Raw genomic sequence first — 27,699 nt, 5'->3', positions numbered from 1 at the left:
TGTTCCTTCTGTTTTCTCATTTGTTTTGCACTGAACATTTTTTTCCAGTTTCAAGTACCACATAGCCTACTGTAACTCCACTGGTTTTTAAATTTAGTCAAGGGATTTTTTTTTTTTTTTTTTTTTTTTTTTTGAGTGATCAGAGCAAACTACCTTTGCATAATACATGTGCATTTATTTCTGCAAGAATGTTTACAGTAATGCTTTTAGTTGCATTTACTATACATAAATATGCATTCAGTCAGTGATGTATTGCATTAGTAGTTGCAAAGAAGTCAAACTAATTTGTCTTTTATCTAAGGCTTTTTACAATATGCTTGATAAATCTGTGATAAATCTGGATCAACCTGAAGGCCAAGTGCCTGAAAATATATAATTATGAGCTAGTGTACTATCAATTAATCCATAAAAACAAACTAAACTAAGTTTATATATCCATTATTCCTTACTTGAGGCAATTTTTGTTTGCAGATTTTAAGCACAGAGACATATTTTTATGGTCAGTATAGAGAAAACATGCAAAAAGTTTGTTTATATCCCAGTTAATGATAACCTTATCTCACAACTGGGAAAGATTGACAGCAACCAGTCTAAGGATTACAATCTGAACCATGTGACAGATTACAGTAGCCTTGAATTATATGGGCCAAAGAACGACCACGTTGAGCGGCAAATACCTATTTTCAAAGGGACAATAACTCTTTATTCCTCCAGGGGGCGCTTGGTGGCTCAGCACGGCGAATTCTCCATTGAGACCCATTCAAATCTCAGTAGCATTTTTATCTTTTCTTGAGAAATTTATACTCTGACAATTATAATCGTTTCAACTTTGCTTTAAATGTATACATGGCTCAAAACTTAAAACGCATGTCATCAATCGCTATAAAATAGTTAGGTCATTGATCACAAACAACTGTGATTGGTCCATCCTGACAGAGCTGAGAAAAGTAACAGGTGTCGCGTGACAACGCTGTCAACTTGCTAGCAAAGACTTTAAAGGGTATTTGGTGCTAGTTGGTCCGGGCATTAAATGTATAACTGCGTAATGGCACTGAGAAACGTTTATATTAATTAAATACGCAATTAATAGTTATTTTAACGTATTCATTTTTTAGACCTAGCCATCCTGACCAATTAAGGACAACTTCCGGGCACATGTTGATGCATGATAATTGCCGTTCTACTCACTTGTTGTATTTCTGTGACTCATCAGAGAAGTGTTGCCGCTTTACTCACGTTACTCTTACTAGAGTCGGAAGTTAGTGAAAGTACTGCTGTGAACACATGCGATTTGGTCCCAAACGTCTTTGGTTTAATGGAAATGGATTAAACGCTGCAACTCAGGTAGGAATAATTCTGATATAGTGATTTATTCAAATTATTTATACATTCAAATGAATGAACGAAATGTTGGAATGTTGGACCATCTAACTTACCTGTTGGGATTGTCCCACAAGTAAATCTGCATGCATTTGATTGATTTCAATTTATTTTATGACACTTGAAATGTCTTTTTTGTATAGCCTACCTTAATTGTTAGCACTCTTGTGAGTGACAGACAGATATGACTCAGTATAATGCATTGTTTCAGTTAGGCTATCTGTTTGCTTCATAACAATGGCATTAATTTTTGGTTGTCACTTTGTAGACAGACAGTAATATATCCTCCACATCTTTTGAGTTATGGGAGGGACAATGTAATTATCATGTTGTTTCATCAGTAGGAGAAAATAATGTTGTGCTATGTGACATTCAGCTTTCTTTTTTTTGTGAGTTAAAAAATTCTTGTTACTTTCCTTTTACATAACAATGGAACAGGTTTATCATGTAAAGTCACTGAAAATCCAGGGACATCCATTGGTCTAAATGTGTGAGAACCAAATAGATGGATAGACAGACATATCTCAATTGTGGATTTGGGTCTGAATTCAGATTTCTTTCGCATTATGTTATTCCCATTATTTACAAATTGTCTAAAAATGAGGCCCAAAATATAAACATAGCAACCATATTGGGAGGAAACTAAACAAACTCAGGTGTATACAGATGGGTTGGTCATATCATAAAGCATTCCTCTGACAGCTGCATGTTGCTCACTGTACAGCTGGGACGGAGCTTGACTGTACAACTGAATGAAGTGATGTCCATTGAACAAAGTGGACGCCATTTGGATCGATCCATCATAATTGTTAGCTTAAACCTAACTTTACAGCCAGCTTTGTTTACTTAAAAGTTAATGATTACATGATTTGAGTAAGCGGTTGTATCTCACGCCCAATTTGGTTGATGTCGGTGTGTCAGAGGCTGCATCCGAAATCGTATACTTCCCTACTAAAAAATAGCATGTGACAAAAGAAGCATGACCGAGTTCACAGTACTTATAAAAGAGTAGGCAAAAAGTGCCCAGATGACCTACTACTTCCGGTGGGATTCTGAAGTGTGAATATGATGGACACTTTACTATCCCATGAGGCCACGGTAGAGGATTTATGAACGGCAGTGAAGCGAGGCAACTGACTGTAGATGACATGATAGTGACTACATGGCGAATGTAGTCTGTCTGGATTACATTCATACTACACATATAGACCTTAGGCTACTTTCTTTTCTTTTTTTGCGTTTGTTGTTGTTGTTGTTGTTTTTGGTCCAAGAGATTTTAGTTAAGGTTATGCTATAATTACATTTACATGTACATTTAGTCATTTAGCTCACGCTTTTATCCAAAGCGACTTACAAATTAGGACTAAATTAAGCGAGTCATCGTGAAGAGGGAAAAACAATGCAAGAAGTGCTCAAAACACAAAGTTCAGGCATTGCTCAGAGTAGCATAAGTCCGATAAGGAAGGATTAAAGGGAAAGGAAAGGGGGTTTTTTTTAAGAGGTTAATTGCTCACGGAAGAGATGGGTTTTCAGCTGTCTTTTGAATGTTGTCAGGAATTCTGCATTGCGGATGAGGGTGGGGAGATCATTCCACCAGCATGGAACCGTAAATGAGAATGTTCTGGAGAGTGATTTTGTGGCTCTCTGTGAAGGAACCACGAGACATCGCTCACTGACCGATCGTAGGCTTCTGGTAGATAATTAACTGCAAAGTGAAAGTATTCATGAAATTTGGTGACTTTTGCAATATTGGATATTTTCTGAAATTTGATTGTAAAATATTGTAGTTACTAGAGGTTATAGTTCCTCAAGTAATTGGAAAAGTAAAAGTAATATATTAATAGTTCCTCAAAGTTTCTTCTATTGTGTAATATAAAATTCAGGATAACATACAAAACAGACTCAAATCTTGCTAGCTAAACCTAAACCTAAAGCTAAACCTTTTTAGCATGAGAGTTTTGAAATGATTTTCACAGTACAAGAGCTATCTGTGGTATGACTCAACCTCAATGGTGATATTTACCCAGCCATTTCCTCATAATGCTTAATTTGCTGTAATCCAGTCCCTGACAATGTCTGAGATTGATCCCAGGCAGGCAAGTCAAGATTTGTTGTCGAGTTGAATGCATTTGCATCCATGACAGAGTTTGAGGTTTTTTGTGTTTTTTTTGGCATGTGAGCATGATATCCTGCAGCTTTAAACTTTAATCTCGAGTTCATGTTCACAGTATTTAAACCCTTAAGAGCATTATGCAGCTATTGCCTTTAGACATAATAATTCATACCTACACTACAGTTCAAAAGTTTAGGCTCTGTAATATTTTTGTTATGTTTTTGAAAGAAGTCTCTTATGCTCACCAAGGCTGCATTTATTTGATCAAAAATATATTTTTTGTGAAATATTATTGCAAATTAAAATAACTGTTTTCTATTTGAATATATTTCAAAATGTAATTTATTTCTGTAATGCAAAGCTGAATTTTTTAGCATCATTACTCCAGTCTTCGGTGTCACATGATCCTTCAGAAATCATTCTAAAATGCTGATTTGCAGCAAGAAACATTTTTTATTATTATTATTAATGTTGAAAACAGTTGTGCTGCTTAATATGCTTTTGCATTTTTGCATGAGCTTTTTTCCAGGAGTCCTTGATTAATAGAAAGTTCAAAATAACAGCGTTTGTTTGATATAGATTTTTTTATGTCTTTATTGTCACTTTGATCAATTTAATGCATCCTTGCTAAATAAAAATGTTAAATTCTTTCAAATATATATATGAAGTCCGTCTAACGTTTTTCTTTAATATTAGCATTTTTATCAGGCTACTATGAATAGGTTTCTACCTAAGTACTGACATTTCTGAATGGGCTGAGGCTGGGATTTAGTGAGTTTGAAGTGAAATCAACATATACTATGTGCAGAGAGCATTCACTCAATATTATTATCTCATTTTTGACATAAGTGGCTTTTAGAGGCTTTTCATCTGAGGTCTTCATATATATAAAATCTTACTGACACCATACTTTTGAACAGCTGCAGTGTACATTTAATGTATATTTTATTTTTATTAAGAATTTATTTCTATGAAATCGTTAAAAAAATTAATAGGAAGGTCAACAACAACAACAACAACAACAATAATAATAATAATAATAATGACAAACAAAATGACCAGAAATTGCTGTTCTCCAAAAATCTAGATATCACTTTCTGTCTTTTTATGACTCACACACATGTCCTATTTTGACAAGTGCAGCTTAAAGGATTATTTTTCAACAATTTATACTCTCTAGTCTCTTTCCCGAGTGTTTGTACATGTCCTGGAATGGTATTACGTGGTTATAGGGTGTTCTGGATGGCCAGGCGAAAATCATGATGCAGATGATATCAAAAAAGTTGAATATTTACTTGGGTCGGGTCAGAGGTTTGTTCATATAATCAAACCTACGTGTGAGCATGAGCAATAATAATAGTGAAGCTTGACTTAGCAAACACCTGTCTCACCTGTCTCTTTTTCATTATCACTGGTGTGTGAAAAAAACCTGATGTATAGCTGTAAAGTCAAATTATGCATCCACACAAAGACACAGGAATGAGCTCGTGGCTTGAATTACAGCCACAACGTGTTAGGCCAGTTTAAAACAAATGAAATTAAATCAGTCCTTGACACTGACACTGTGAACCATGCACAGACAGTGCAGATGGGAGTCTTGAACTTGTATGTTCTTTGTTGTTGAGAACTGTATCACCTGATCATCTTTGCTTCTGGCTTTCTTTGCAACAAATGACGTATTATGGTAAGCACTGTTACTCTGTTAATTCTCAGTAAGAACTTCTGTAGACGTCTGACAGAAATAAAGTCAGTCTGGTTAGTAAGTGAAGCTGGTAATGCTGTTTGTGGAGTTGTTAAACCCTCCTCTGCTGAGAGATTTAATGTCTTCTTTTGTCTTCAGTCTTCAACACTGCTTCAGAGTTATTTAACTCTCTGTAGAGAGGGACCAAATGTTCTCTGAGCAGAGTTAATTTAACTCTGGGGATTTTGCTGTGTGTATGCTTGTTTGAATTGAGAAGCTACACGGAATATTTGTAATTATAATTATAATAATTATAACTATTACCAAATAATTACCACTCTCTGCTCGCATCAAGTTCAAGGCATTGACGCTTGCTTACAGATCTACAACAGGCTCAGCTCCCTCCTACTTTCACTCGCTCCTACTAGTCTACATCCCTACCAGAAGCCTACGATCGGTCAGCGAGCGATGTCTCGTGGTTCCTTCACAGAGAGCCACAAAATCACTTTCCGGAACATTCTCATTCGCGGTTCCATGCTGGTGGAACGCTCTCCCCACCCTCATCCGGAATGCAGAATTCCTGACAACATTCAAAAGACAGCTGAAAACCCATCTCTTCCGTGAGCAATTAACATCTTTAAAAAAAAAAACTTTCCTTTCCCTTTAATCCTTCCTTATCGGGCTTATGCTACTCTGAGCAATGCCTGAACTTCGTATTTTGAGCACTTCTTGCATTGTTTTTCCCTCTTCACGATGACTTAATTTAGTCCTAAATTGTAAGTTTCTTTGGACAAAAGCATCTGCTAAATGACTAAATGTAAATGTATTAAAGTATATGAAAATTAATCAGAAACTGAAAAATGTTGCATTTTGCCTTTGCTCGAATAGCAAGTCAAGTTATATAAATGAACAAGCGGATAGACATGTCAGTTTAAAAAGGGTTTAGTAATATTACAACAGACTTTGCACTTTATTTGTGGTCATTCAACAACGATTTTCCATGAGTGAAAGTAAACATTTTTCATAGTCATGCACATTCATAAACTCACTGCAGTTAATACAAGCAAGCAGTGCATGTAAGCCTATAGAGACATTTTTCTTTATGTTCAGCATTATGATTTTCACACATACAAGAAATTGGTATGAACAATCAAACTGCCTGCCTAAAGTCAGTGCAAATGTTATATTTATTATGATTTTATTTTCTCTGGAATTATGTGCACTGAATTGTTCTGAAATCCTTTCATTTAACTAAAAAAAAACTGTTTTGTAACAAATTAACAACAATAAACTCGAAACAGGTGTGATATCATAAATTTGGCTTCTTATCATTGTTTTTTCTGGATTTCCCGGTTAATGTGCATTCATAGGCAACAGGCAACACCTCCATAAAAAAAACGATTTGACTCTTTAACAGAAAGGCGGGACTTTCATTCCTGCCACAAACGCGATCAATAAAACACCTTCACCACTGAAGAGCTACATTATATTTTTCAGCAAGGATTTGGTAACATCACTTTTTTTAAGGAATTAAACCGCTTCACTGTTAATAGAGAAACGCGGCACAGACTGAGGTAATTATCTGAGCTAAAACTCTCTCTCTAGAAACAACAAGATAGAAATGGGTGCAGATCAAGATATTAATACTCAGTTTTTAGCCACAGTTAAATCCAGAATACTCATTGACTTTCATTTTTATAGTTCCATGGATGATGTTATCACATTTAAAATTAAATGGTGTAAGAATGAGGCTCTGTGCTCTGTCATTGATGGAAAAATATTTTTTCTCTACTAATGTATAAAAGTGATTTGTTTTGTGTTTCTTTGTGGTATAAAAGGTAAATGTTAACTTGTTGAAAAAATTTAATAAAGACTTCTTTCAAAATTCAAATTCTCTCTCTCTCTCTCTCTCTCTCTCTCTCTCTCTTTCTTTCTCTCTCTCTCTCTCTCTCATGAACACAGAGTAGGCTATTGAGTACAGACTATAAAAGTGTAGGCTACTACACTTTCTTTGAATAGAATATCGAACTCGAGATCACTAAACTGCAAGCTTACCGGTGTTTTCAGAAAGCCAGTGCTTGGCCAGGTTGAGAAAAATAAGTAAAACGAGTATGAAGCTCTAATTAAGGGGATTGTGTCTCTTGTTATCAGGCAACTCCAGTTGTGCTCCTCTGCGGGACAGATTAAACCTTGTTAAACCTATATTCTATGCTATTCATTAATTTCAGCACATTTCCACTCCGTTTAAATGCTGTTATATTGAAACTGCTACTGCTGTGCACGTGCTGCAGAATCGATACGTCATCGCTATCGATACTTGTATGTGACGATACATCAAACACAGCCCTTGAGTGGTGCGCTTTTACGGTGTTTTTTCATCCGTTGTAAAATCAGGAACATGTGCTACAAAAGTAAATTGGGTCCGTTTTCATTTCATGTTGATTTTAAACTGAAACTGCGAGTGTGAACGCCTGCTTTCGTCTTGCCATTGCCAAATCCAATGTGTGTGCAAATAATTACCATGAAGCGAACCATGCAAATGAGAGGGACTAATGCTAGGAAAATATATTGACATTTTGTGACTTTTTTTGTGTTTAATTTAATTTCTCGTATTGTCCTTGCAGGTCTAAGCCAGCTCTAGTGTGAGAGAGAGGCCTTTACGACTGACCTGCGAAATTCACCTAAACACCCTCTTACGCCCTTCTCATGGAGGACAAAAAGTCTATAATGGGCACCTTACGCAGAAAAGCCAAACTCTTGCGATCTTCGCGGCTTGGCAACAAAAACTCCAGTAAGTCAGGGGTCAGGGACGATAGCTTGTTGGAGGAGCAGATGAGCGTTTCTGTGGCAGACCTCCTCAAGCGGAGTCGGGCTACCTCCCTAATAAACCTCTCCCAGCAGCAGCAGCCAGCTGAAGTCCGGCCATCCTCCCTCTGCATCAACAGCCCAGCAACAGCCCTCAGCATGAGTATGCGAAACATAGGGGGAGGAACCGGGCTGACCAAGCTGGTGGACTCGAACGACTGGCCTTCGCAGGAGTCAGTCACTGATTCCCCGTGTGAGGAGCACAACATCTCCAACTCCACAGATGAGATGGATCAGGTTCTGCACTTGAGGGACACACAGAGTCCTTCATCAGAGAGCTTTGCAGAGGTAAAGCGTGTCCGCGTTTTTGATCTTTCAATTGGGTTAATCATCACGGGTGGGAGGAAGTTTTCTAATTTTTGAGGGCATCATCTGTGTTACACAAACCTGTTTGTATTTGATTCTTTTGGTGAACCTAGTACTTCCTCATGTTTTTGTTTTTGTTTTTTTCCTTCATTTTTTTACAAACTGATAGTAAAACTTTTTCTGTTGGAATGTAGGCCTATAACATTTGCATGCTTTTCCTAGCTTTCACTGCTTTGGCATGCTGTCAACATTTTCATTTAATCTTAGGGTAGATTGCAAAGCATCTCTCTATTGTGAAATGCAGTTCCTCTGAACATGCGCAAGTCATTACTACTGCAGGAACTTGTGATAACAGTAGCCCTAAAATGTGGTAACGCACATTTAGAGCAGGTTGGTGCTTCTCCATTTGTTTAAAATGCAAATGATCACCCGGGAAGTGTCATACTACCTTTACGGTACTGAACGGCACCAAAAATGAACACAAACGGAGATCTTTGATGGTCAGGTGGGGGTAGACGTTTTGTTTGTTATGTAACACTGCTTCCTTTTGCATTGGTGATCTTTCCATTTTATTGTAGTGGAGTTATCATACTGTATGCTTCATATGGGCACCGCTTTCGTGGATAGGATGCGAGAATGTTTGTTTTTACGGGTGAGTCAGCTGCTAAGTTTTCAAGGTAGATCAGAGAGTGTGCAACACCTTAAACATTGAATCACCTGACCTTAAAAGTTGACCTTGGGATTTTCAGTAAAGAAGGAAAACCCTACACTTTGCTTTGTTCGTCAAAAAACCCTAAAAGCTTTTAAATTAAGTGTAAATTAATTTACAAGTGTTGATGCTTTTGTAATGTGAATCCTTGACTGCTTTTTTTTAAGATTCCTTAGCCCCAGGGAACATAACTCTTAAGCCAGTTATGCCAGCATTAAACATGCAACAAAGAACTTGAGGAATTAAAAAGTTTTCACTGCTAAGGATTTTTTAATAAACTTATTAAGACAGAATTAAGACAAACTTATTTAATAAACAGAAGATGATCTTCTGTTATTCTAGAAATATGTGCACGACAAAGTAAATTCTTTTTATCACTGTTGACGTCAAGAGATAAACTGTGAAAAAAAATAGGAAATATATTCACACCAGTGGTTTGTGAATTTGTGGTTTTTTTGACCATTTCACTCTTCCGTTTGTTGTGTTTGGGAAACAGAAGCCGCATTACAACAGAAATGATTCAGAAACATACTCCATACATGACAACGAGCACAATAATGTAAGTATTAGTGTGTGTGTATTTTGTTGTTTAGTCTACTATTAGATGATATCAAAGGACATGAAGTAGGGTTCATGCAGCTGACATTGTACTTTAAATGACCATGAAATGGACCATTCTGTGCAGCACAGTGTTCTTTTCCTGAGCTGACATTGAAGACTCAAGGTTTGCTTCCTCACCTTGTTGAAGTTGAATAAAACATAGCATTTTACCATGGTAGCTGATGGTGCGCTTTCGTCATGAGAATTTGCAATGTAAATATTATTAATTGAAATTTGGTATGCAAATTAATGTAGCCTACTCTACAGTTCAAAAAGTTTGGTGTCAGTAATATTTTTCTTTTTGTAAAAGAAATTAATGCTTGTATTTAACAACAATGGATTATATTGATCAGTGAAAGTTATTTATAATTGTATAAAAGATTTCAATTTCAAATAAATGCTGTTCTTCTAAACTTTTTATTCACCAAAGAATCCTGAAAAAAAAGCGTCACGGTTTCCTATTAAATTAAGCAGAACAACTGTTTTCAACATTGATAATAATAAGAAATGGTTTTTGAGCAGCAAATCATCATATTAGAATGATTTCTGTAGGATCATGTGACACTGAAGACCAGAGAAATGATTCTGAAAATTCAGCTTTGCATCACAGAAATAAATCACATTTTAAAATCTATGAAAATAGAAGTGTTAAAATTTTCATAATATTTCACAATATACTGTTTTTACTGTATTTTTGATTAAATGCAGTATTGATGAGCACAAAAACAATTCAAAAATCGTACACACCCCAAACCTTTAAACGGACGGTAGTGTAAGAAATGACCCAATTTCAATTCATATGCAAATATTACCTCATAGCTGTTAGATTATGAAAAATTAGCACTCAGTCAGTGTTAGTCAATGGGAGATTTAAAAAGAATGTAATAATACATTTCTTAAAAGATTATAATGAAAAACATAAAAAAAAAAAAAAAAGAAGAAGTAAGAGGGATAATGTGGCTTGAAAGTACTATTAAAAAAGAAAGCGTGTGTTTGGAATGTAGTAACTGGTTACCACTTCTTCTAGATTGCTTTCACTATTTTTAATGCCCATTTAGGTTTTTGCAGTTCACTAAATAGTCAAAATACTCAATTTATAGAGCAATGACTTAAAAAAATTGCTTAAAATAGTTTTAATTATAACATGTCACACTGCTGTCACTGTTTGAAATGTCACATCAACTATCCAGATGGAGTATAGCGTTCGAATGACCCATATGAAAGCTTACTGTAAAAGGTTCTCTCATTTATTTTTGATTTTTTTTATTTTTCAATCAGATTCTGGACATGAGGACAGAGACAGCTGGAGCTGGTGAGCATCAGAGGGAAACTCAGAGAACATATCTGCTCACTCTATGCCTAAAGGAGGGACGTGGACTGGTCATTAGAGACCGCTGCGGTGAGTGTCAAATATCTGTGTATAAACACAACACACCCTGAAGCACTACACACATCCTACATTTCAGTAACAATCAGTGTTTTTTTGTATTGGTGCTTATTTGTTAAGTGGGAGGTATCGAAGCCCAGCATTATGGGATTGTAGTGTAGATGCGTTAAGGTAGTGTGTGTATTGTCATTAAAATGCTTCTTCCTTCCAGAGTTTGTATAGAGACAAATGTAAATAAGCCTTCAAAGCATTGCTCTGTTTGTTTGAGTGGTCTGACATGTCTACTTCTGACGTAACCAGTGGCGTGAGCCTGGGGCAGCACTGTTTCTAATAAGCCGTTTTGCAGAGAATTTACTTACTGTATTTGTCTGAACAGACACGGGTTAGAAACTCATTATTTTCAAATCATTATTTTTGCAATTCACTTGAGTGCCAGTGATGACATAGAAATTACACTCCTGACCTTTAAAGGCACATTAAGCAATTTCTGAGCAACACTTGATATTTGAAATCGACACCCAAACAAACACTTCCCTCCCTTAATTGCCCCGCCCCCAAAATAGTGAACAATGCTATGCAACTCAGCTAAAGCCTTGTTAACACTGTCAGTCCAAATCTGATTTTTGTGCATATCCAATTGGAATCTGACAGAGGTGGACAGTAACAAAGTACATTTACTTGAGTACTGTACTTAAGTACACTTTTTGAGTACTGTACTTAAGTACACTTTTTGAGTATCTGTACTTTACTTGAGTATTATTTTTTCTGGAAACTTTTTACTTTAACTTCACTACATTTGAAAGACAAATATTGTACTTTTTACTCCACTACATTTCTGTCAAGGTCCTTGAGTAGAAAGTAACATCAGTCAGTGGATGATTTTGGTTGCAGGGGTTGCATTTTGGTTGGAAATGAAAGTGGAAATGAAAGAAATGCATTGACGTCAGAACCCTGCATCTGATTGACATCAGAACCCGACGTCAGATTGACGTTGGATATTGATTGAAAATAAAAGTCGGGTTGACGTCAGAACCCGACTGATGTTGGTTTCTGACGTCAACCCGAGTTTTTAATTTTCAACCACAATACAACGTCTGTCCAACGTTGGAGATCAACGTCAATCTGACATTGGATTCTGACATAAACCTGATTTTCATTTTCAACGTTGGGTTTGGTCTTCTAAATGCGACTTTTGTCACTTTTTTGGAGCACACTAGCTTATAGATAACAGTAAGGCTAACATATTCATACTAAAAGCCAAAAAACTTTAAATAGGGCAATATTTGAGGGAACAGCCATTTGGGTGTCCGAAACCATTGTGGACGTTATTGAGTGCACTTATTCGATCTCACATTCAATTCCACTACTGGAACTGTGTTCTAGAAATAAATTTGATATTGATATGAGGGTACTTGAAGTATTACATACAACAATGCAACAATAATAAAACAATGCATTGACATTTACTTTTTACTTTTGATATTTAAGTATTTTTAAAAACTAGTACTTCTGTACTTTTACTTAAGTAAAAATAGGTCTTTACAACTTTTACTTGTAACGGAGTAATATTTGACCAGTAGTATCTGTACTTTCACTCAAGTAAGGAAGTTGTGTACTTCGTTTTTACAAATGCACTTTGAGAAAAAATTAATGGAAATCCTTTTCAGTCTGACCACTCTAATCGGATTTCGCATGATTTATATCACTTTCTCAAGTAAAAGGTAAATATGTCTGACCTGGTTATAGAAAACATGCCGAAAGTCGCTGCAGAAACAAGGTTGTGTTGTTGCGCAGTATCAGTCAAGCAGAAAATTACAATATAATGGAGACATGTTGAACACGGCGGATACATACTGTCATGTTGTAAAATAAGACATCTGTATTGCAAACCCCTCCAAGTTGCTGTTGTTGTCGACCATTGCCATAGAAACCAATGCTGATATTCCGGAAAACGAAAGAGCGCCACGGGACACACAAATCGGATCTGAATAGTTGCGATGCTGTGGACAGTCAACAATGTAGATCAGATTCCAATCGGATAAACAAATAATCGGATTTGGACTGACAGTGTGAACATAGCTTATGCTGGTGCATCAGACACTCTCACAATCAGCTGTGATTCAACAACAGCAGCAGCAGCACACAACGGCATATTTTGGTTCTGTGAAGTATAGCAAAAACCAATGTGACTAACATCTCGAGCAGAATCAACGACAACAAACAGCGTGCGTTTTCAGGCCTTCCCACTATCTAACGTCTCACCAGTGCTGGAAAGCTGTAACCCTTCTTTTTCCAAGCGATATTCCTCTGACCTATTCCTCTTAGGTAATATCTCAGCTAGTGTTTCCCAGAGAATTTTGTGAGACTGTGGTGAGGGGTAAGACAATTTTGGACATTTTAACTCTAAATGATCCTTGGGGACAAATGTGGGCAAAATTTCGTTAAGCTTAGCATTTTTTTTGGCTACTTTTTCCTAAGTTTGCCACCTGAACACACACACGGTGCGTTTTTGTTTTGTTTTTGTTTGGTCAAATAAAAAACGGTCACTCACACATACACAAACAATGAATTGAATGAGCCAATAACTGGGCAGTTTTTTTGTAAATGTGCCAGTCAGCCACTGTGCAACACACACACACACAGCACAAACAGACAATATGCTTATTTAATCAAATCGTAGTCTTTTGCACTTTGGTAAGGGCACAAAGCCATATCGCACTTTCAATTTTAGTTCGTTTGACAGATACTTTGCCAAAGCAATGGTGCAAAACAATGTTATAGACCTTTTATGTTATTACTAGGGCTGTCAGTTAAACGCGTTATTAACGGCGTTAACGCAAACCCATTTTAACGGCGTCAATTTTTTTATCGCGCGATTAACGCCTAGCAAACTTTGTAGTTTTTTTTTTTTTTTTGACATGCTTTTGCAACAACTAGTAACGTTAGTACAACACCACCGGATCTAGCTAGACCGGAAACAAAACAACAGGCACGCCGCACACACTTGTTTGGGCTTGCGAGCCGGCCAAAGAGTGGACGAGAAGCCGCGTCTATGGACAACTTGTATCGTACATCGGACGCGTACTTTCTCAGTTTATGGCCAGCAATAAAAGGTGTGTGTACACTCATAGAGAATAATGTGTTCGAATTTTAAATACGAGGCGCTGCGCTTCGCTTCTCGTCCAGTGTGCGACCCCCTTTAACATTATGTTTTGAGTGGATGAATGATGAGCGCGAGACGCCGAAATGGATGCCAATAAGATTCTGAATGGAAAGTTTAATTTTAAAAAAGTGGCCAAAAAGTTTCAGTTGACAAGACCAAAGTGATCTGTGTGTTTTGTCATTGTGAACTGAGCTATCATTGCAGCACGTCCAGTCTGAAATGGCCTACTACTTGATGGCCAAGCACACTGATTCGCTGATGTGAATTCTCCACCCCCTCGTCAATATTAGGACCTCGTCAGTATTTCTTTCACCCTTTTATTGATGGACAGTGTTACATTGTGTGAGAGATTATTTGCTCCAAGTGAGAATGTTAGTGTGAAATTGAACACTACAGTATGCCAATGTTGATTTCAAAAAGAAACATTTGCTCAAAGCAAGCCGATCCACTTTTCCATGTTGATAAGAGCATTAAAATAAGAAAAAATAATGGGACAAAAAGAAATCAAGAGACATTTAGAATAGATAAAAATGTGCGATTAATTGCGATTAATCGCGAGTTAACTATGACATTAATGCGATTAATCGCGATTAAATATTTTAATCGTTTGACAGCACTAGTTATTACTAAGTTTTTTAATATTTTGGGGTTATTATGAAACCGTGGCAGCACAGATTAGACCATGGCGGGCCGCCACCATATAGGTAAATAAAGGAAAACTCTGTCTCAGCCATCTCTCTTTCTACAGTCCCGCTTTCACTCTCTCTTTCCTCCCCCAACATGTGTGATTTTCTACAAGAGTGTTGTGGTGCTCTGTGGATCGGTCCATTCCACTCCCATCTACACAGGACTATGTACATGATATTTTTGACCGCGTGCATGAAAAGATGAAAGCGTGCATTGCTTTCATAAATCAGACAACATTCCTACCTGTCTGCACATTCAAACCTGTCTCCAGCCACACCTGAAAGGCACACCTTTAAAGTGACTATTGACTTTACTGGCACACGAGACACTCATTTAAGACATGTAAAAACAGACAGACAAGTGGGAACTAGGATATGCATGGGCACACTTCCCTTTATTTACTGCTGTTTATTGCTTCTGCATTGATACGTGGCTCATTGATCAAGCTCTTTTCCCATTTACCAGTCTGTGTATTTTGCTTTAATTTCATGATTTGTGGTCGTAGGCCTGTTAAGCTTTTTCAGAGCTATCCTGTTGCCGTGTTTTCTCAAGAATGTGATACCGATCTTAATTGTTCCTCCTTTACCAGAGTTTAGAAAAACACTGTTAGAAAGATTAGGATATTGTTACTGACCTTTTGTTCATTGGCAGTTTTCTTACAGTACGTGTGTCTTTTTATACGATAGAGCACCTTGAGGTTTTACAGTCAGTATTTGCATATTATAGTCAGTGTTTGCACACATGCACTTATTGTGGATGATATCATATTGTTGTTTTAAAGTCAACATGAATTGCTGATTAAGACACATTTTACTTCTGTACAGAATATTCAGCAAACAGGACATATCAAATACACACTACCGTTCAAATGTTTGTTTTGTGGTAGTTAATGTTTTGAAAGAAGTCTCATGCTCACCAAGGCTGCATTTATTTGAATAAAAATACTCTAAAAACATTCTAAAAGAACTGTTTTCTACTTTAATTTTAGTGTACTTTATTCCTGTGATGGCAAATCTGAATTTTCACCATCATTCTTCAGTGTCACATGATCCTTCAGAAATCATTCTAATTATGCTGATTTGGTGCTTATTATTACCTATGATGAAAATTCACTTCATATTTTTCAGGATTCTTTGATGAATAGAAAGTTCAAAAAGAATTGATCTTTACTGTCACTATTGATCATTGTAATGTGTCTGCTAAATACAAGTATTTTAAACAAATACTTTTCCACAATAAGACCAGGAACTTTAAAGCTGACTTTGATGAAGAGGGTAAATAATGGTACAACTGAGGACCGGTCTTGCTCAGACATACTAAATGATGCCCTCTACTGGTGCACCAGGGCATCAGGCAGCTAGGCAGAGTGCTTAGTATTTTTTTAAACTTATTGAAGCCCCTTTTTTTATCCATATTTTTTTATAGCAGCTGACCCTACCATGGGTAGTTTTCTCTTTCAAAATGATAGTGTTCACGGAAGCGGGCTGGTTTTGCGTCATGCACTGATGTTGCACTTAAGTATTAACCACATCCTTGTCAGACTCAGAAGCAAACCCACACACATGACTAAACTAACTGAATGCACGGCACATGTCATCTGATTGAAGGGAAAACAATTGGGAGTGCATTTGCATGAAGTTTTCAGATTCCATTAAAAGGTTATGAAAAATATTTGTACTGTACCTTCCCTAAAGTCTTTTCAAATCACCTTGAAGAAACACAAAGGCCACATATTTATGTCACTGGCAAATTACTATGTCTGAGTTGGCAGATACAAATGTTCCAAGTTTTGATTAAATGTCAATGCTAACAAATGTCAAGTAACCATCAAGTAAAATGCAATATCACATTTCTTTACACACTGAATACACAGGTGTATGCATCCTATTTTTATAAAGGTTTTCAAACATTTTTTTAAGGTAAGACACATTTTTGTATGCATTTCTTAATCGTGCATATGAAGAAAAAAAAAACAACTAACCTGAACTAACTTATTGTCCCATAAAAGGACATGTTACTTAATTTGACATTGCCATATCACGAGGGTCTACAGGGGTTTTCTCTGTAATGTTATTTCCTGTTTTATGGTTTTGTTATTATGTAGCAATGGCCTGCATGTTGGTTGTACACTGTTTGATTTACAAAACTTTACAAATATTAGTGATATGTTAAAGCAAATCTCCAAATAAATAAATAAAAGAAAAGTAACTGTAAAAAAAAAAGTCTAATTAAATTAATTTGGCAAATTATTTTTATTTATACTACATTTTTTACTTTATACTCCAAATTTTCATTCAGAAAATGAATCATGAAATGAAAATGTCATCATAGTAGACCTGTATAGACATGTATTCAAGTCATTGTCTGTAGGAACTGCATTTTAGTTTATTTTTAAATAAAAAGTACATTTAACCAAAATTTTAATTTATATTAAGAAAAAAATACAAATGAGTAACAGGCCACATGTAAGCTTTAACACATGTAAGGAGTATAGCTCATAAATTTCAGGTGGTCAGTAAAAAACAAAAAACTTCTTTCTCCATAGGCACAAGTGATCCATATGTGAAATTCAAACTGGATGGGAAGACCTTGTACAAAAGTAAAGTGGTGTATAAGAATCTCAACCCTATCTGGAACGAGTCCTTCTCCTTCCCGATCCGCAACCTGGACCAGAAACTCTTCATCAAGGTACTTGTTTACTTTTGCTGTGGCATAAATCCATTAACTTTCACATTATGCTGTGATATGTACTGTATAGGTACATTAAGCAGTCCCATCCATCGATTATTCAGGTTTATGATCGAGATCTGACATCGGATGACTTCATGGGGTCCCACGGTGTTGTGCTGAATACACTGGAACTTGAAAAGTAGGTCAATCTGAAATGTTTGTGTTCAAGGTCAAACCAAGAGTGTGGTTTCTGATGCTTTTGTTCTGTCTGTTCTACAGGACCAGCGAGATGGTGCTTCCACTGGACGACCCCAACAGCCTGGAGGACGATATGGGTGTCATAGTCATCGATATCACTTTATCTGTGAGGGACGGCAAAAGCAAAAAACGTTTAGCCAAGGTAATGGATTTAAGGAGCTGCTTAGGCAAGCTAATGACTAACTCACTCCACTAACTCAACGTTTGTGTTCACGTTATTTGTTTCTGTTATGAAGAGATGGGTCCAGAGAAAAGAAAGGAGCTCTACGGTGAGAAGGTTTAGTTTTAAATTGCCTCTAATCTGTTACTAATCGTATCTTGATTCTTGAGTGGTCGTATCAGCGCTCTCTCATGGATTTATTCAAATACTTCCTGTAATAATATATTCGAAGCAAATTGTTCCACAAACAATGATGTCTGTATGTTAATGTGCATGCAAAGAGAATGAAGATTAAAACAAGCTAAATTCACAACCAATATAACAGTGGTTCTCAACTTGATTTTATTTATTTATTTATTTTGCACGTCAAATGGTGACCAAAATATTTTTAGAATTTTGACGGTTTCCTGCTCTCGGCAGCCAATAATTGACCACGGAAAGCACATTGTGGTTGGCACAAACCATGTTTATTGCAATATAATTTGTAATGATTTTAGTCTGGGTTATATCTTGTGTATTATTTTTCATGGTTTTTGAGAATGAGGCCATGCCGCACAACCTGACCATGCTGACATCAGCCTAACTTGACTTGCTTTTAGCAAGTGACAGAAATACTGTAGAGTTTGATCGGGTGCACACTGCATGCCCTTTGATGTCATCAACAAAAAATAAATGGTGTTTTTTTTCCTCAATTTTAAAAGTTAATAAGTCTATTTATTTATTTAGCGTGATTAACTATATCATGCATTTTATCATTTGCATTTACAGTAGAATTATTTTTCCTTGCATCCCACTAGTTCAGAACCACTGCGATAATAATATCCAGAAACTTTGCATAAGAGATCTCAATATCACATCCCAATATTTTTATTGATCCTCAGGGAAGTACAGTCGAGCATAACAGACGTCTCACAGAGTCTATGAAGAAGAGTCAACTCTGGACCGGCATCTATACCATCACTCTGGTGGAGGGGCGGGACTTACCTCTGGATGGACAGGGCGAAGTGTTTGTTCGCTTCAAACTGGGAGATCAGAAATACAAAAGCAAGGTACTTACTGGGGAACGTCTGTATGACCTGTTCAGCTCTTCGCTGATGTAGTTACAAACGCCTTAAATATAAACATTCAAATTTAAAAAGGTTTAGCAAGAATTAGGCTTTAAGTTTGCCTTCATTTTCACAGAATCAAGTGAAGAAGGTCAACACTCTGTGGAGAGAAAAGTTTGACTTCAACCAGTTTCCTAACGGGTCCAGTATTCTAGAGATTGAAGTGGTGGGAAAAGAGGGACGGAAAAATGAAGAATGTTACGGACAGTGAGTTCAAGAAATAAACTAAGCTCTTTTGACTGAAGTTGGCATAATATCAATTACATCGTATTTTCACAGTTTATAGTAAGGCACTGGAAGTGGAACCAATGGGCAAATACATAAGTGTTCAAATATATACTCTTTCTAAAGTTTATCCTCAAGACTTTATACATTGTGGCATGAGACTAGTTTTATTGAATTCCTGTAAAACCTTGTCTGTCCAAAGTTATACAGTGTCCAATATTTCAACTCCTGCCATGACTATATAAAACCAGACGATGCACATTGCAAGGATACAAGGATATTTTTACATTAAAATATAACTATTGGAAATACATAATTAGTAGTTATGTACATGCACTACTGTTCTAAAATGTTTACATTTATTCAGCAAGGATGCATTAAATTGATCAGGAGTGACAGTTAAGACTTTAACGTTGTGACAGTTTATATTTTAAATGATCATTGTTCTTTTAACCTTTCTGTTTAAAGAATCCTGGGGAGAAAAATATATCAAGATTTCCACTGTTTTCAACATTGATCATAATAAGAAATGTTTCCTGAGCAGCAAATCATCATATTAGAATGATTTCTGAAGGATCATGTGACTCTGAAGACTGGAGTAATAATGCTGAAATTTCAGCTTTGCAATCACAGGAATAAATTACATATTTAAATATATATTTACATAGAAAACAGTTACTTTTAGATTTCACTAATATTTCACAATATTACTGTTTTTGCTGTATTTTTTGATCAAATAAATGCAGCCTTGGTGAGCAGAAGAGACTTCTTTCGAGAACATTAAAAATCTTACAAACCCAAACTTTTCACCGGTAGGGAACACTTGTAAAAGTAGCCACAAAAACATGTTGAATTTTACAGCTCAAATAATTTCAAATAATATTCTTCATAAATAATCGAAGTGGTTTAGCAAAAATACAAACATACAATACAATTTTTGCTTATAAACCTTTGGTGCATGCATGAACCTGTTTACATTTGTAATCATAATATATATATATTTTTCAATTAAAAACAAAATGAAAAACCGAAACAAGTTTGAAATTTATGCCACAAATGCCGTCGATCGAGCTTAACTTGAATTGGTCACAGAACATTAAACTCAAAAGACTTTCTTGGGGAATGAAATTCCTCCTTGTAAAGACAATTCCTCCTTTTGTGTTTAAGGCCTTTTGTGTCTGTGTGCAAATTGCAGGTATGAGATCAACTTGTCTGGGCTGCCCTTGAATCAGTCCACATTGTTTACAAATGAGCTTGAATCAGGCAAGCTGGTGTTCCTCGTCTGTCCCACTGCCTGCACTGGAGTATCCATCACGGATCTCATCGCCCCTCCACTGGAAGAGCCTCATGAGAGGGACAATATGCTGGTTAAATACGTATGTTAAACCGCCCTCTTTACCGCAGTACTTCTTTATGAATAGTACACAGTGTATACTGCATACTATGGTATTTTTTTTTAAATGTGTATAACAAATAATCCTGATCTCCCTTAAAAATCTTTTCGTTTTTTTTCTCCGTCTTGGCAGAGTTTCAAGAACTCTCTGAAGGACATAAGAGATGTTGGTTTTCTTCAGGTTAAAGTGATTAAGGCCACTGACCTCATGGCTGCTGATCTGAATGGTATTATTTATTATTTGTTGATTACACAAAGAGCCTTTTTTGGTTGAGAGCATGCTCACATGTCAACAACCACTTTCATTGGACCTTCTGTGTATTTTTAGGAAAGAGTGACCCATTTTGTGTCCTGGAATTGGGAAACAACCGGCTGCAGACCCACACCATATACAAAACCCTCAATCCTGAGTGGAATAAAGTCTTCACTTTGTTAGTATCACTATAACTTTATTAAAGTACACTACCATTCAAAACTTTAGGGTCAGTAAGATTTTTTTTTTTTACTTTTATTCTGCAAGGATGCATTCAATTTATAATGTTACAGAACTTTAATATTTCAAATAAATTAGAATATATTCAATTAGAAGACAGTTATTTTAAATTGTAATAACATTTCACAATATTACTGTTACTACTGTATTTTTTATCAAATGCATGCAGCATGGGTGAGCATATGAGACTTATCTGAAAAAAAAAAAATCTTATAGACCACAAACTTTTGAACGATCAATGTCAACTCTATATTTACAGGTATATCAAAATAATAGTGAGATTTATTCAATTTCTCTTTATGACCAGCCCAGTAAAAGACATTCATGAAGTTCTGGAAGTGACTGTGTTTGATGAGGATGGCGACAAAGCCCCAGATTTCCTGGGGAAGGTGGTCCTTCCTTTACTTTCAGTGAGTGTAGAATATTGACATTCTTCTTTACATTGAAAGCAATGGTGTGCAAAACATCTTAATTTATTAGAATTGATATATTAATATGTTTGAATGTGGTTTAATGTTTTTTATTGCAACAGATACGTAACAGTCAGCAGGTTGCTTGTCCTCTGAGGAAAGAGAACTTAGGAGGACTATCTAAAGGAACCATAGTACTGGAGCTGGAAGTCATCTACAATTCTGTGAGTCTTGACAGATGACAACAGAGAGATTATGCCTTTAAAGGTAGGGTTGGCAATTCTGGAGAGGCTAGCAATAGCAAGCTAGCTTTAAAAGCATAAGATCCCACCTTCCCTTTAGAGCGTCTCCAAAGCCATGCCTCCTTCAAAAACATGTACGTGTTTCCAAGGTGTAATGAGAGACAGCATTAAATTACCTCATGTCTCAAAGCACATAACATTATAATAATAATGAACATAAACAACTTACAGAGCTCTTAATTTAGGCATTGATAGTGTTGACGTCACGGTTTGCCATCTCATAATTAAGGGTATTGTATTGCGTGAACGCAGCATAAGCTTGTTGTTTTGGTTCAGGAGGAACTGTAAAAGGCGGCTGCTGTTTGTGTGTGGCGCTCAGTGACTGACGTCTGTTGGAGGTATAGAAATACATATGTTGACAGGGACTTGAAGGGGTTGAATGTACTTTTTTTATTTTTTCTAGACTACTATTAATAATTGCTATCAGGATGTGAAGAGAGTTTCAACCAGTATAACAAACACTGTTTATTAAAAAAGAATCCTACCCTACCTTTAATAGTTCAATATAATCTTTCTTAGTACTTCACTCAGCCAACCAAACACTATTTAAAATTAAGTTTACCTATTATTAACCTTGAATGTTCTACAATGCATGCACTAACACACTACCTCATAAACCTTGGCATATGCCTTCAGTGGCTTTATGTGCAATATATGCAATATACTGTATTTCTGCATAATATTGTATATATGTATGTTTTGTGTGTGTGTATATATATATATATATATATATATATATACACATACATACATACATACATACATACATACATACAGTATGTTATATATACTCAGATACATTTTCAGCACCTGATATATTCTTGTGCAAAAAAAGTATCTGAAAAATTTACTATGCCTAGATATTGGACATTTTTTTAGTGTTTGTTTGTTCAATGTCTTGACCAGGTCAAAGCGAGCATTAGGACCTTCACGCCTAGAGAACAGAAGTTTCTTGAGGACAATGTCAAGTTTTCTAAGAAGGTATGAGTTGGGTAACATTCACACAGAAAAGTCTTCTGAAGTTTTCAATAGCCTATCTTTATGAAAAATATGAGCTGGGAATTGTTATATCAACAGGTTCTTTCCAGGAATGTTGTTCGCGTGAGGAACCTTTATCGTGCAGTGTGCCTCGTCCACCAGTTCATCAAAAGCTGTTTCCAGTGGGAAAGCGTGCAGAGGAGCATCATAGCATTTATGGTGAGACACTTTTTCGTCAATCTCGTTCATTATTCATTTTTGTTGTTTTGTGATGTATGATTTAGTAATAAATCATATAAATGCTGAGTTACTTTTTTATAGCAGCAGTCTTACAGTTAAGACTTATGGTTCCAGATGGTACTAATTCAATAACATGGTATCATTATATTCATATACTCTGGTATTTGGATAGTATTGGTAAAATGTATTTCAAAGAATACAATGGTAGTGCCACAGTACCATATCCAGTAAAATGTTAGTGCTTTTTTGTACTTTTCTGTTATATAGTGAAACATTTTGGGTAACACTTCATTTTGATGGTCCCCTTAAGACATTCTGTTGGCTATTAGTAACACTGCAACTACATGTCAAATAACTATCATTAGAGTTATTTGTAAACCGTCTGCTTAATATCTGCTAACGCTTTATTTTAATGCTTCACAACAGACATTATACTGACTATAAGTAACTGTGCAAGTACATATCAACTTATTCTACTAACCCTAACAGAGTCTACTATTACTCTTAGTTGACAGAGTTAGTTGACATGTATGTGCAACATTACTTATAGTCTATAGAATGTAATTAATCGTGTAACTTCAGGGATAGTTCACCCAAAAATGAAAATTGTCATCATTTACTCACCCTCATGTTGTTCCAAACCTGTATGAGTTTCTTTCTTCTGTTGAACACAAAAGAAGATATTTTAAAGAATGTTGGTAACCAGACAGTTGACCGTGGCCATTCGTATTTGTTTCCTACTATAAAAGTCAATGGCTACAGTCAAGTATTTAATTAACACAAACACATTTTTTAAAATACCTTCTTATGTGTTCAACAGAAGAAAGAAACTCATACAGGTTTGGAACGACACGAGGGTGAGTAAATTATGACAGAATTTTCACTTTTGGGTGAAATATCCTTTTAAGAGAAGCATTGGGATTATGTAAATACATGATGAATATGTGACCCTTGATTAGTTCCAGTCTTCATGAAACCTAAATCTTCTGTGTTCTCCTGCAGCTCTTTGTTCTTACAGTGTGGTACTGGGATTTCTACATGCTGCCCTTGTTCATGATCCTTCTCATCATATGGAACTATCTCCAGATCGCTTCTGAGAGAGTCAACAGAGACCTAGTGGGTGATTTTTGGCTTAATTGCACAGTTTAGTGAGACTCCAGACAACCAGCTTGTGTTGTCTCTTACTATAGAATATCAAAAGGAGTGGACCGTCTCAGCTGGGAATTTAGTTTAGCATTTGTTTTAGTGGTTTGAAAGTGACTGTAAATGTGACAGGCTGACATGAATGAGCACAGTTTGACTTTATCCGATATGTATTGTCATCTGATCAAATTTAAAAGCACTCTCTTAAGACCTTGTTAACTTTCATTTTAAAATGATGGCCTTCCTCTTGCAGGACACTATAGAGTTAAATGAAGAGGAAGATGACGATGAAAAGGTATAATTCTTTCCAATTCACAAATTTCCTTACATTCATTGATTCCAGTGAATAAGCATGGCATTTGATTTCAAATGTGTCTTCTTGCAGGAATCTGAGAGAAAAGGTTTGATGGAGAAAATTCACATGGTTCAAGAGATTGTCATTACAGTCCAGAATCTTCTGGAGGAGATAGCATGCTTTGGTGAAAGAGTAAAGAAGTATGTGTTTTGTGTCTGCTCTCACATACAGCATTATATTTGTAAATTAGTAATGGATATTGAGAGAATAGAGGTAATTGCATAATATACTCACTACCGTTTAAAATGTTTGGGGTCAGTTAGATTTTATTTTAAATGGTTTTTGAAAGAAGTCTCTTATGTTCACTAAGGCTGCATTAAATAAATATTCAAAAGAATGCATGGATATATTTTCATTTATTTTGAAAACTAGCACATTTCCATTGACCCAGAGGCTTTGCATAAATGAATATAATGAAATTGTTATTTTTGAGGGCATCAAAAGAGTGCCAGAATAGTTCAAATAATCTTTGTAAAACTGCAAAATGTCTTTCTTTTTTTCTTCTCCTCAGTACATTCAACTGGTCAGTGCCATTCTTGTCTAATTTGGCCTTCGTGGTTCTCGTTATGGCCACAGTAATCACTTACTTTATTCCAGTACGCTACATTATTTTATTATGGGGTAAGATTACAGCTGTGTCACTGTCTAACAATGGAATATGTTTTTATTTTTTCAAATCAGTAAAAGCATTGAACTCAAATACAGAAGTTGTTTAGACTGTGATGTGAAATTTGAGTTATCAGTACCAGAGATTGTTCAGCATTGTTCTTTTTTTTATTTTAGGTATACATAAATTCACAAAGAAACTGCGCAATCCTTATGCCATTGAAAACAATGAGGTGATGGATTTCCTCTCCAGAGTGCCTTCAGATGTCCAAATGGTAATTACCACAGATTTTACTAAAAAATAAGGACTGTAAACTTTTCAGCTTTTTTATTGTAATGTGGTGTTTTCTGTACGGATAAGATCATTGATGTCCATTTATCAATACAATGTCTTGAAGGTATAAATATGTCAATATAATTAAAAACTAGTATTTTTTATGACCATGACCATTCATGTAACCCATCCTACAATTTAACACCATAATAAACAAACTTCTCTTAATTTAGACTGACAAAGAGTCTTGTTTCCGCCACTGAAAAAAAAACCTAAAAAAGTAAATTGCGACTCAAAGAAAAAAATCCCATTTGTGATTAACAAGTCAGAATTGTTACTTTCAATTCTGACTTTAGTTCTCAAACTTCTGAGTTTATAACTCCCAATTCTAACTTTTTCTCAGAAATGAGAGATATAAACACAATTGCATAAAAAAGTCAGAATTGTGAGACAAAATCGCAAATGCGATTTAAAAAGTCTATTTTATAGTGTATATATATATATATATATATATATATATATATATATATATATATATATATATATATATATATATATTTATTTATATATATTTATTTATTTATATATATTTATTTATTTATATATATTTATTTATTTATATATATTTATTTATATATATATATTTATTTATATATATATATATATATATATATATATATATATATTACCTTTCTAGTTTAGATTTTTTCACAATTCAGAAAAATTCAGAATTGTGTGATTTTAAACTTGCAATTGGTAGAAATAGTCAGAATTGTGAGAGAAACTCACAATTGTGATTTAAAAGAAGTCAGAATTTTGAGTTTACATCTTTATTTCTCACAATTTCAAGTTTATAACTCATAATTCTGCTCTTTTTTTCTCAGAATTGAGACATAAACTCACAATTGTGAGGGAAACAATTTCAGAATTGTGAGATATTTACTTGCATTTCTGTATTTTTTCCCCTCAGAATTAAGATATAAACATGCAGTTATGAGTTATAAAGTCAGAATTGTGATATATAAACAATTATGAGAAAAAAAGTCGATCTTTTACATTTTTTTTTCTTATTTCTTAGATGACTATAGTTCTCTGCCTTTTCTCAGTTTGCTCATTTGTCTGGAAGCTTCTCGCATCTTGAATTGTTCTTCTTCATTCAGGCGCAGTACACCGAACTGAGCAGCTGTAATCTTCACAGTCCGGTTAAGAGAAAGAGAACATCACCGTAGACACTATTGTGGGAATATCCTGATTATCTCCTGAGAACATTCTGTATGAAGAACCTTTGAAGGTGCTAGGACACGACGGCCAGGGAATGATTTGAACATTGCGCTTATTTTATTCGAGTGAACTAAAATCATCCCCATCAGATGGTCCGGTCTTTACTGCTGGGTCGTGCTGAAGCACCTTGGTTAATGACACAGACACTCACGCATTGAGTGATGAAGAAATGTATCTTGATAAACTGAATGGTAAAAGTATAGAATACACCACATTGGGCCTTAAATATGCATCTATAGATGCAATGCCTGAATGACACATCATGAACAGTATAAGTGCAATACAATGTAATGCTTTAATTTGCTATTTTATATTTCTTTATTAATTTTCTTTTTTTGTCTTATCAGACTTGTAAAATATGTTTTAAGGAATTTGTAAAGTCTCATTCTATATGAGCCACATTTTTTGTTGAATGTACATAAACAGAACTGTAACTTATATTGTAACAAAATTTCCCATGTGGTTTAGTTCTTTTGAACTTGTTTTTATTATGTAAACACATTGTTTTAATGTATTTTTAATCTTTTATTCACGTCTTAATTATTGCATGGAAAAACTCGCTTGAAAATTAGTACATTGAAAGTGCCTTTGACAAACTTTCACAACAAAGGTTGTGAAAACTGATTTTAACTACACTCTCTTAAAAAAAATATTTTAGTGCAATATAAGGTTCTAGATGTTGTTTTGGATCTCAAGTGGTACAGTAATTGTACATAAAAAAAGCCTGCAAGTAGGCCTACACTTGTATTTGTATTTTCTAGTCTTTTCTTCTGCTCAGGTGGATATTATGTGCGGTATATCACAGATGTTGTCGAACCATTATTTTGGTACTCTTTTATACTAGCCTTCTATATTGACTATATTTCCATTTTGTATAATCATTTAACAGTAAACATTTACTATACTCAAACACA

The 27,699-nt window shown here is 35.4% G+C and overlaps 1 protein-coding gene across 4 annotated transcripts; it reads left to right on the top strand.

The window, feature by feature from the left end:
- Window positions 1–1,203: 1,203 nt before the first annotated feature.
- Window positions 1,204–27,699, top strand: mctp2b (multiple C2 domains, transmembrane 2b). 4 transcript variants are annotated; one of them, XM_084110425.1, is made up of 22 exons: window positions 1,204–1,344; window positions 7,799–8,327; window positions 9,551–9,613; window positions 10,933–11,053; window positions 17,437–17,579; window positions 17,684–17,760; window positions 17,841–17,961; window positions 18,861–19,028; window positions 19,162–19,292; window positions 20,506–20,686; window positions 20,837–20,930; window positions 21,032–21,134; window positions 21,504–21,606; window positions 21,729–21,830; window positions 22,815–22,889; window positions 22,986–23,105; window positions 24,129–24,242; window positions 24,523–24,564; window positions 24,655–24,764; window positions 25,136–25,245; window positions 25,408–25,505; window positions 26,665–27,699. In XM_084110425.1, the coding sequence occupies exons 2-22, from the start codon at window positions 7,881–7,883 to the stop codon at window positions 26,731–26,733; spliced, it is 2,592 nt and encodes an 863-aa protein (XP_083966551.1). In that variant the 5' UTR covers window positions 1,204–1,344; window positions 7,799–7,880; the 3' UTR covers window positions 26,734–27,699. The 4 variants fall into 4 exon arrangements, with proteins under 4 accessions (XP_083966551.1, XP_083966552.1, XP_083966554.1 ...); XM_084110426.1 differs by lacking the exon at window positions 9,551–9,613 and having other exon boundaries at window positions 1,208–1,344; XM_084110428.1 differs by lacking the exons at window positions 1,204–1,344; window positions 7,799–8,327 and adding an exon at window positions 8,720–8,850.

Source organism: Abramis brama (assembly GCF_963993115.1).
Source record: "Abramis brama genome assembly, chromosome: 3".
In the NCBI taxonomy this organism is placed as follows: Eukaryota; Metazoa; Chordata; class Actinopteri; order Cypriniformes; family Leuciscidae; genus Abramis; species Abramis brama.
The sequence above is the reverse complement of the archived record's forward strand: the minus strand, read 5'-3'. Positions and strand labels throughout refer to the sequence as shown.

What these genes read in the sequence shown, in the direction of transcription:
- mctp2b (XM_084110425.1), top strand. Translation starts at nt 7,881, where the DNA reads ATGGAGGACAAAAAGTCTATAATGGGCACCTTACGCAGAAAAGCCAAA. An exon ending in GGTCATTAGAGACCGCTGCG is followed by an intron (nt 11,054 to 17,436) that starts GTGAGTGTCAAA and finishes CTTTCTCCATAG; the next exon opens with GCACAAGTGATCCATATGTG. An exon ending in TGGAAGTCATCTACAATTCT is followed by an intron (nt 21,831 to 22,814) that starts GTGAGTCTTGAC and finishes TGTCTTGACCAG; the next exon opens with GTCAAAGCGAGCATTAGGAC.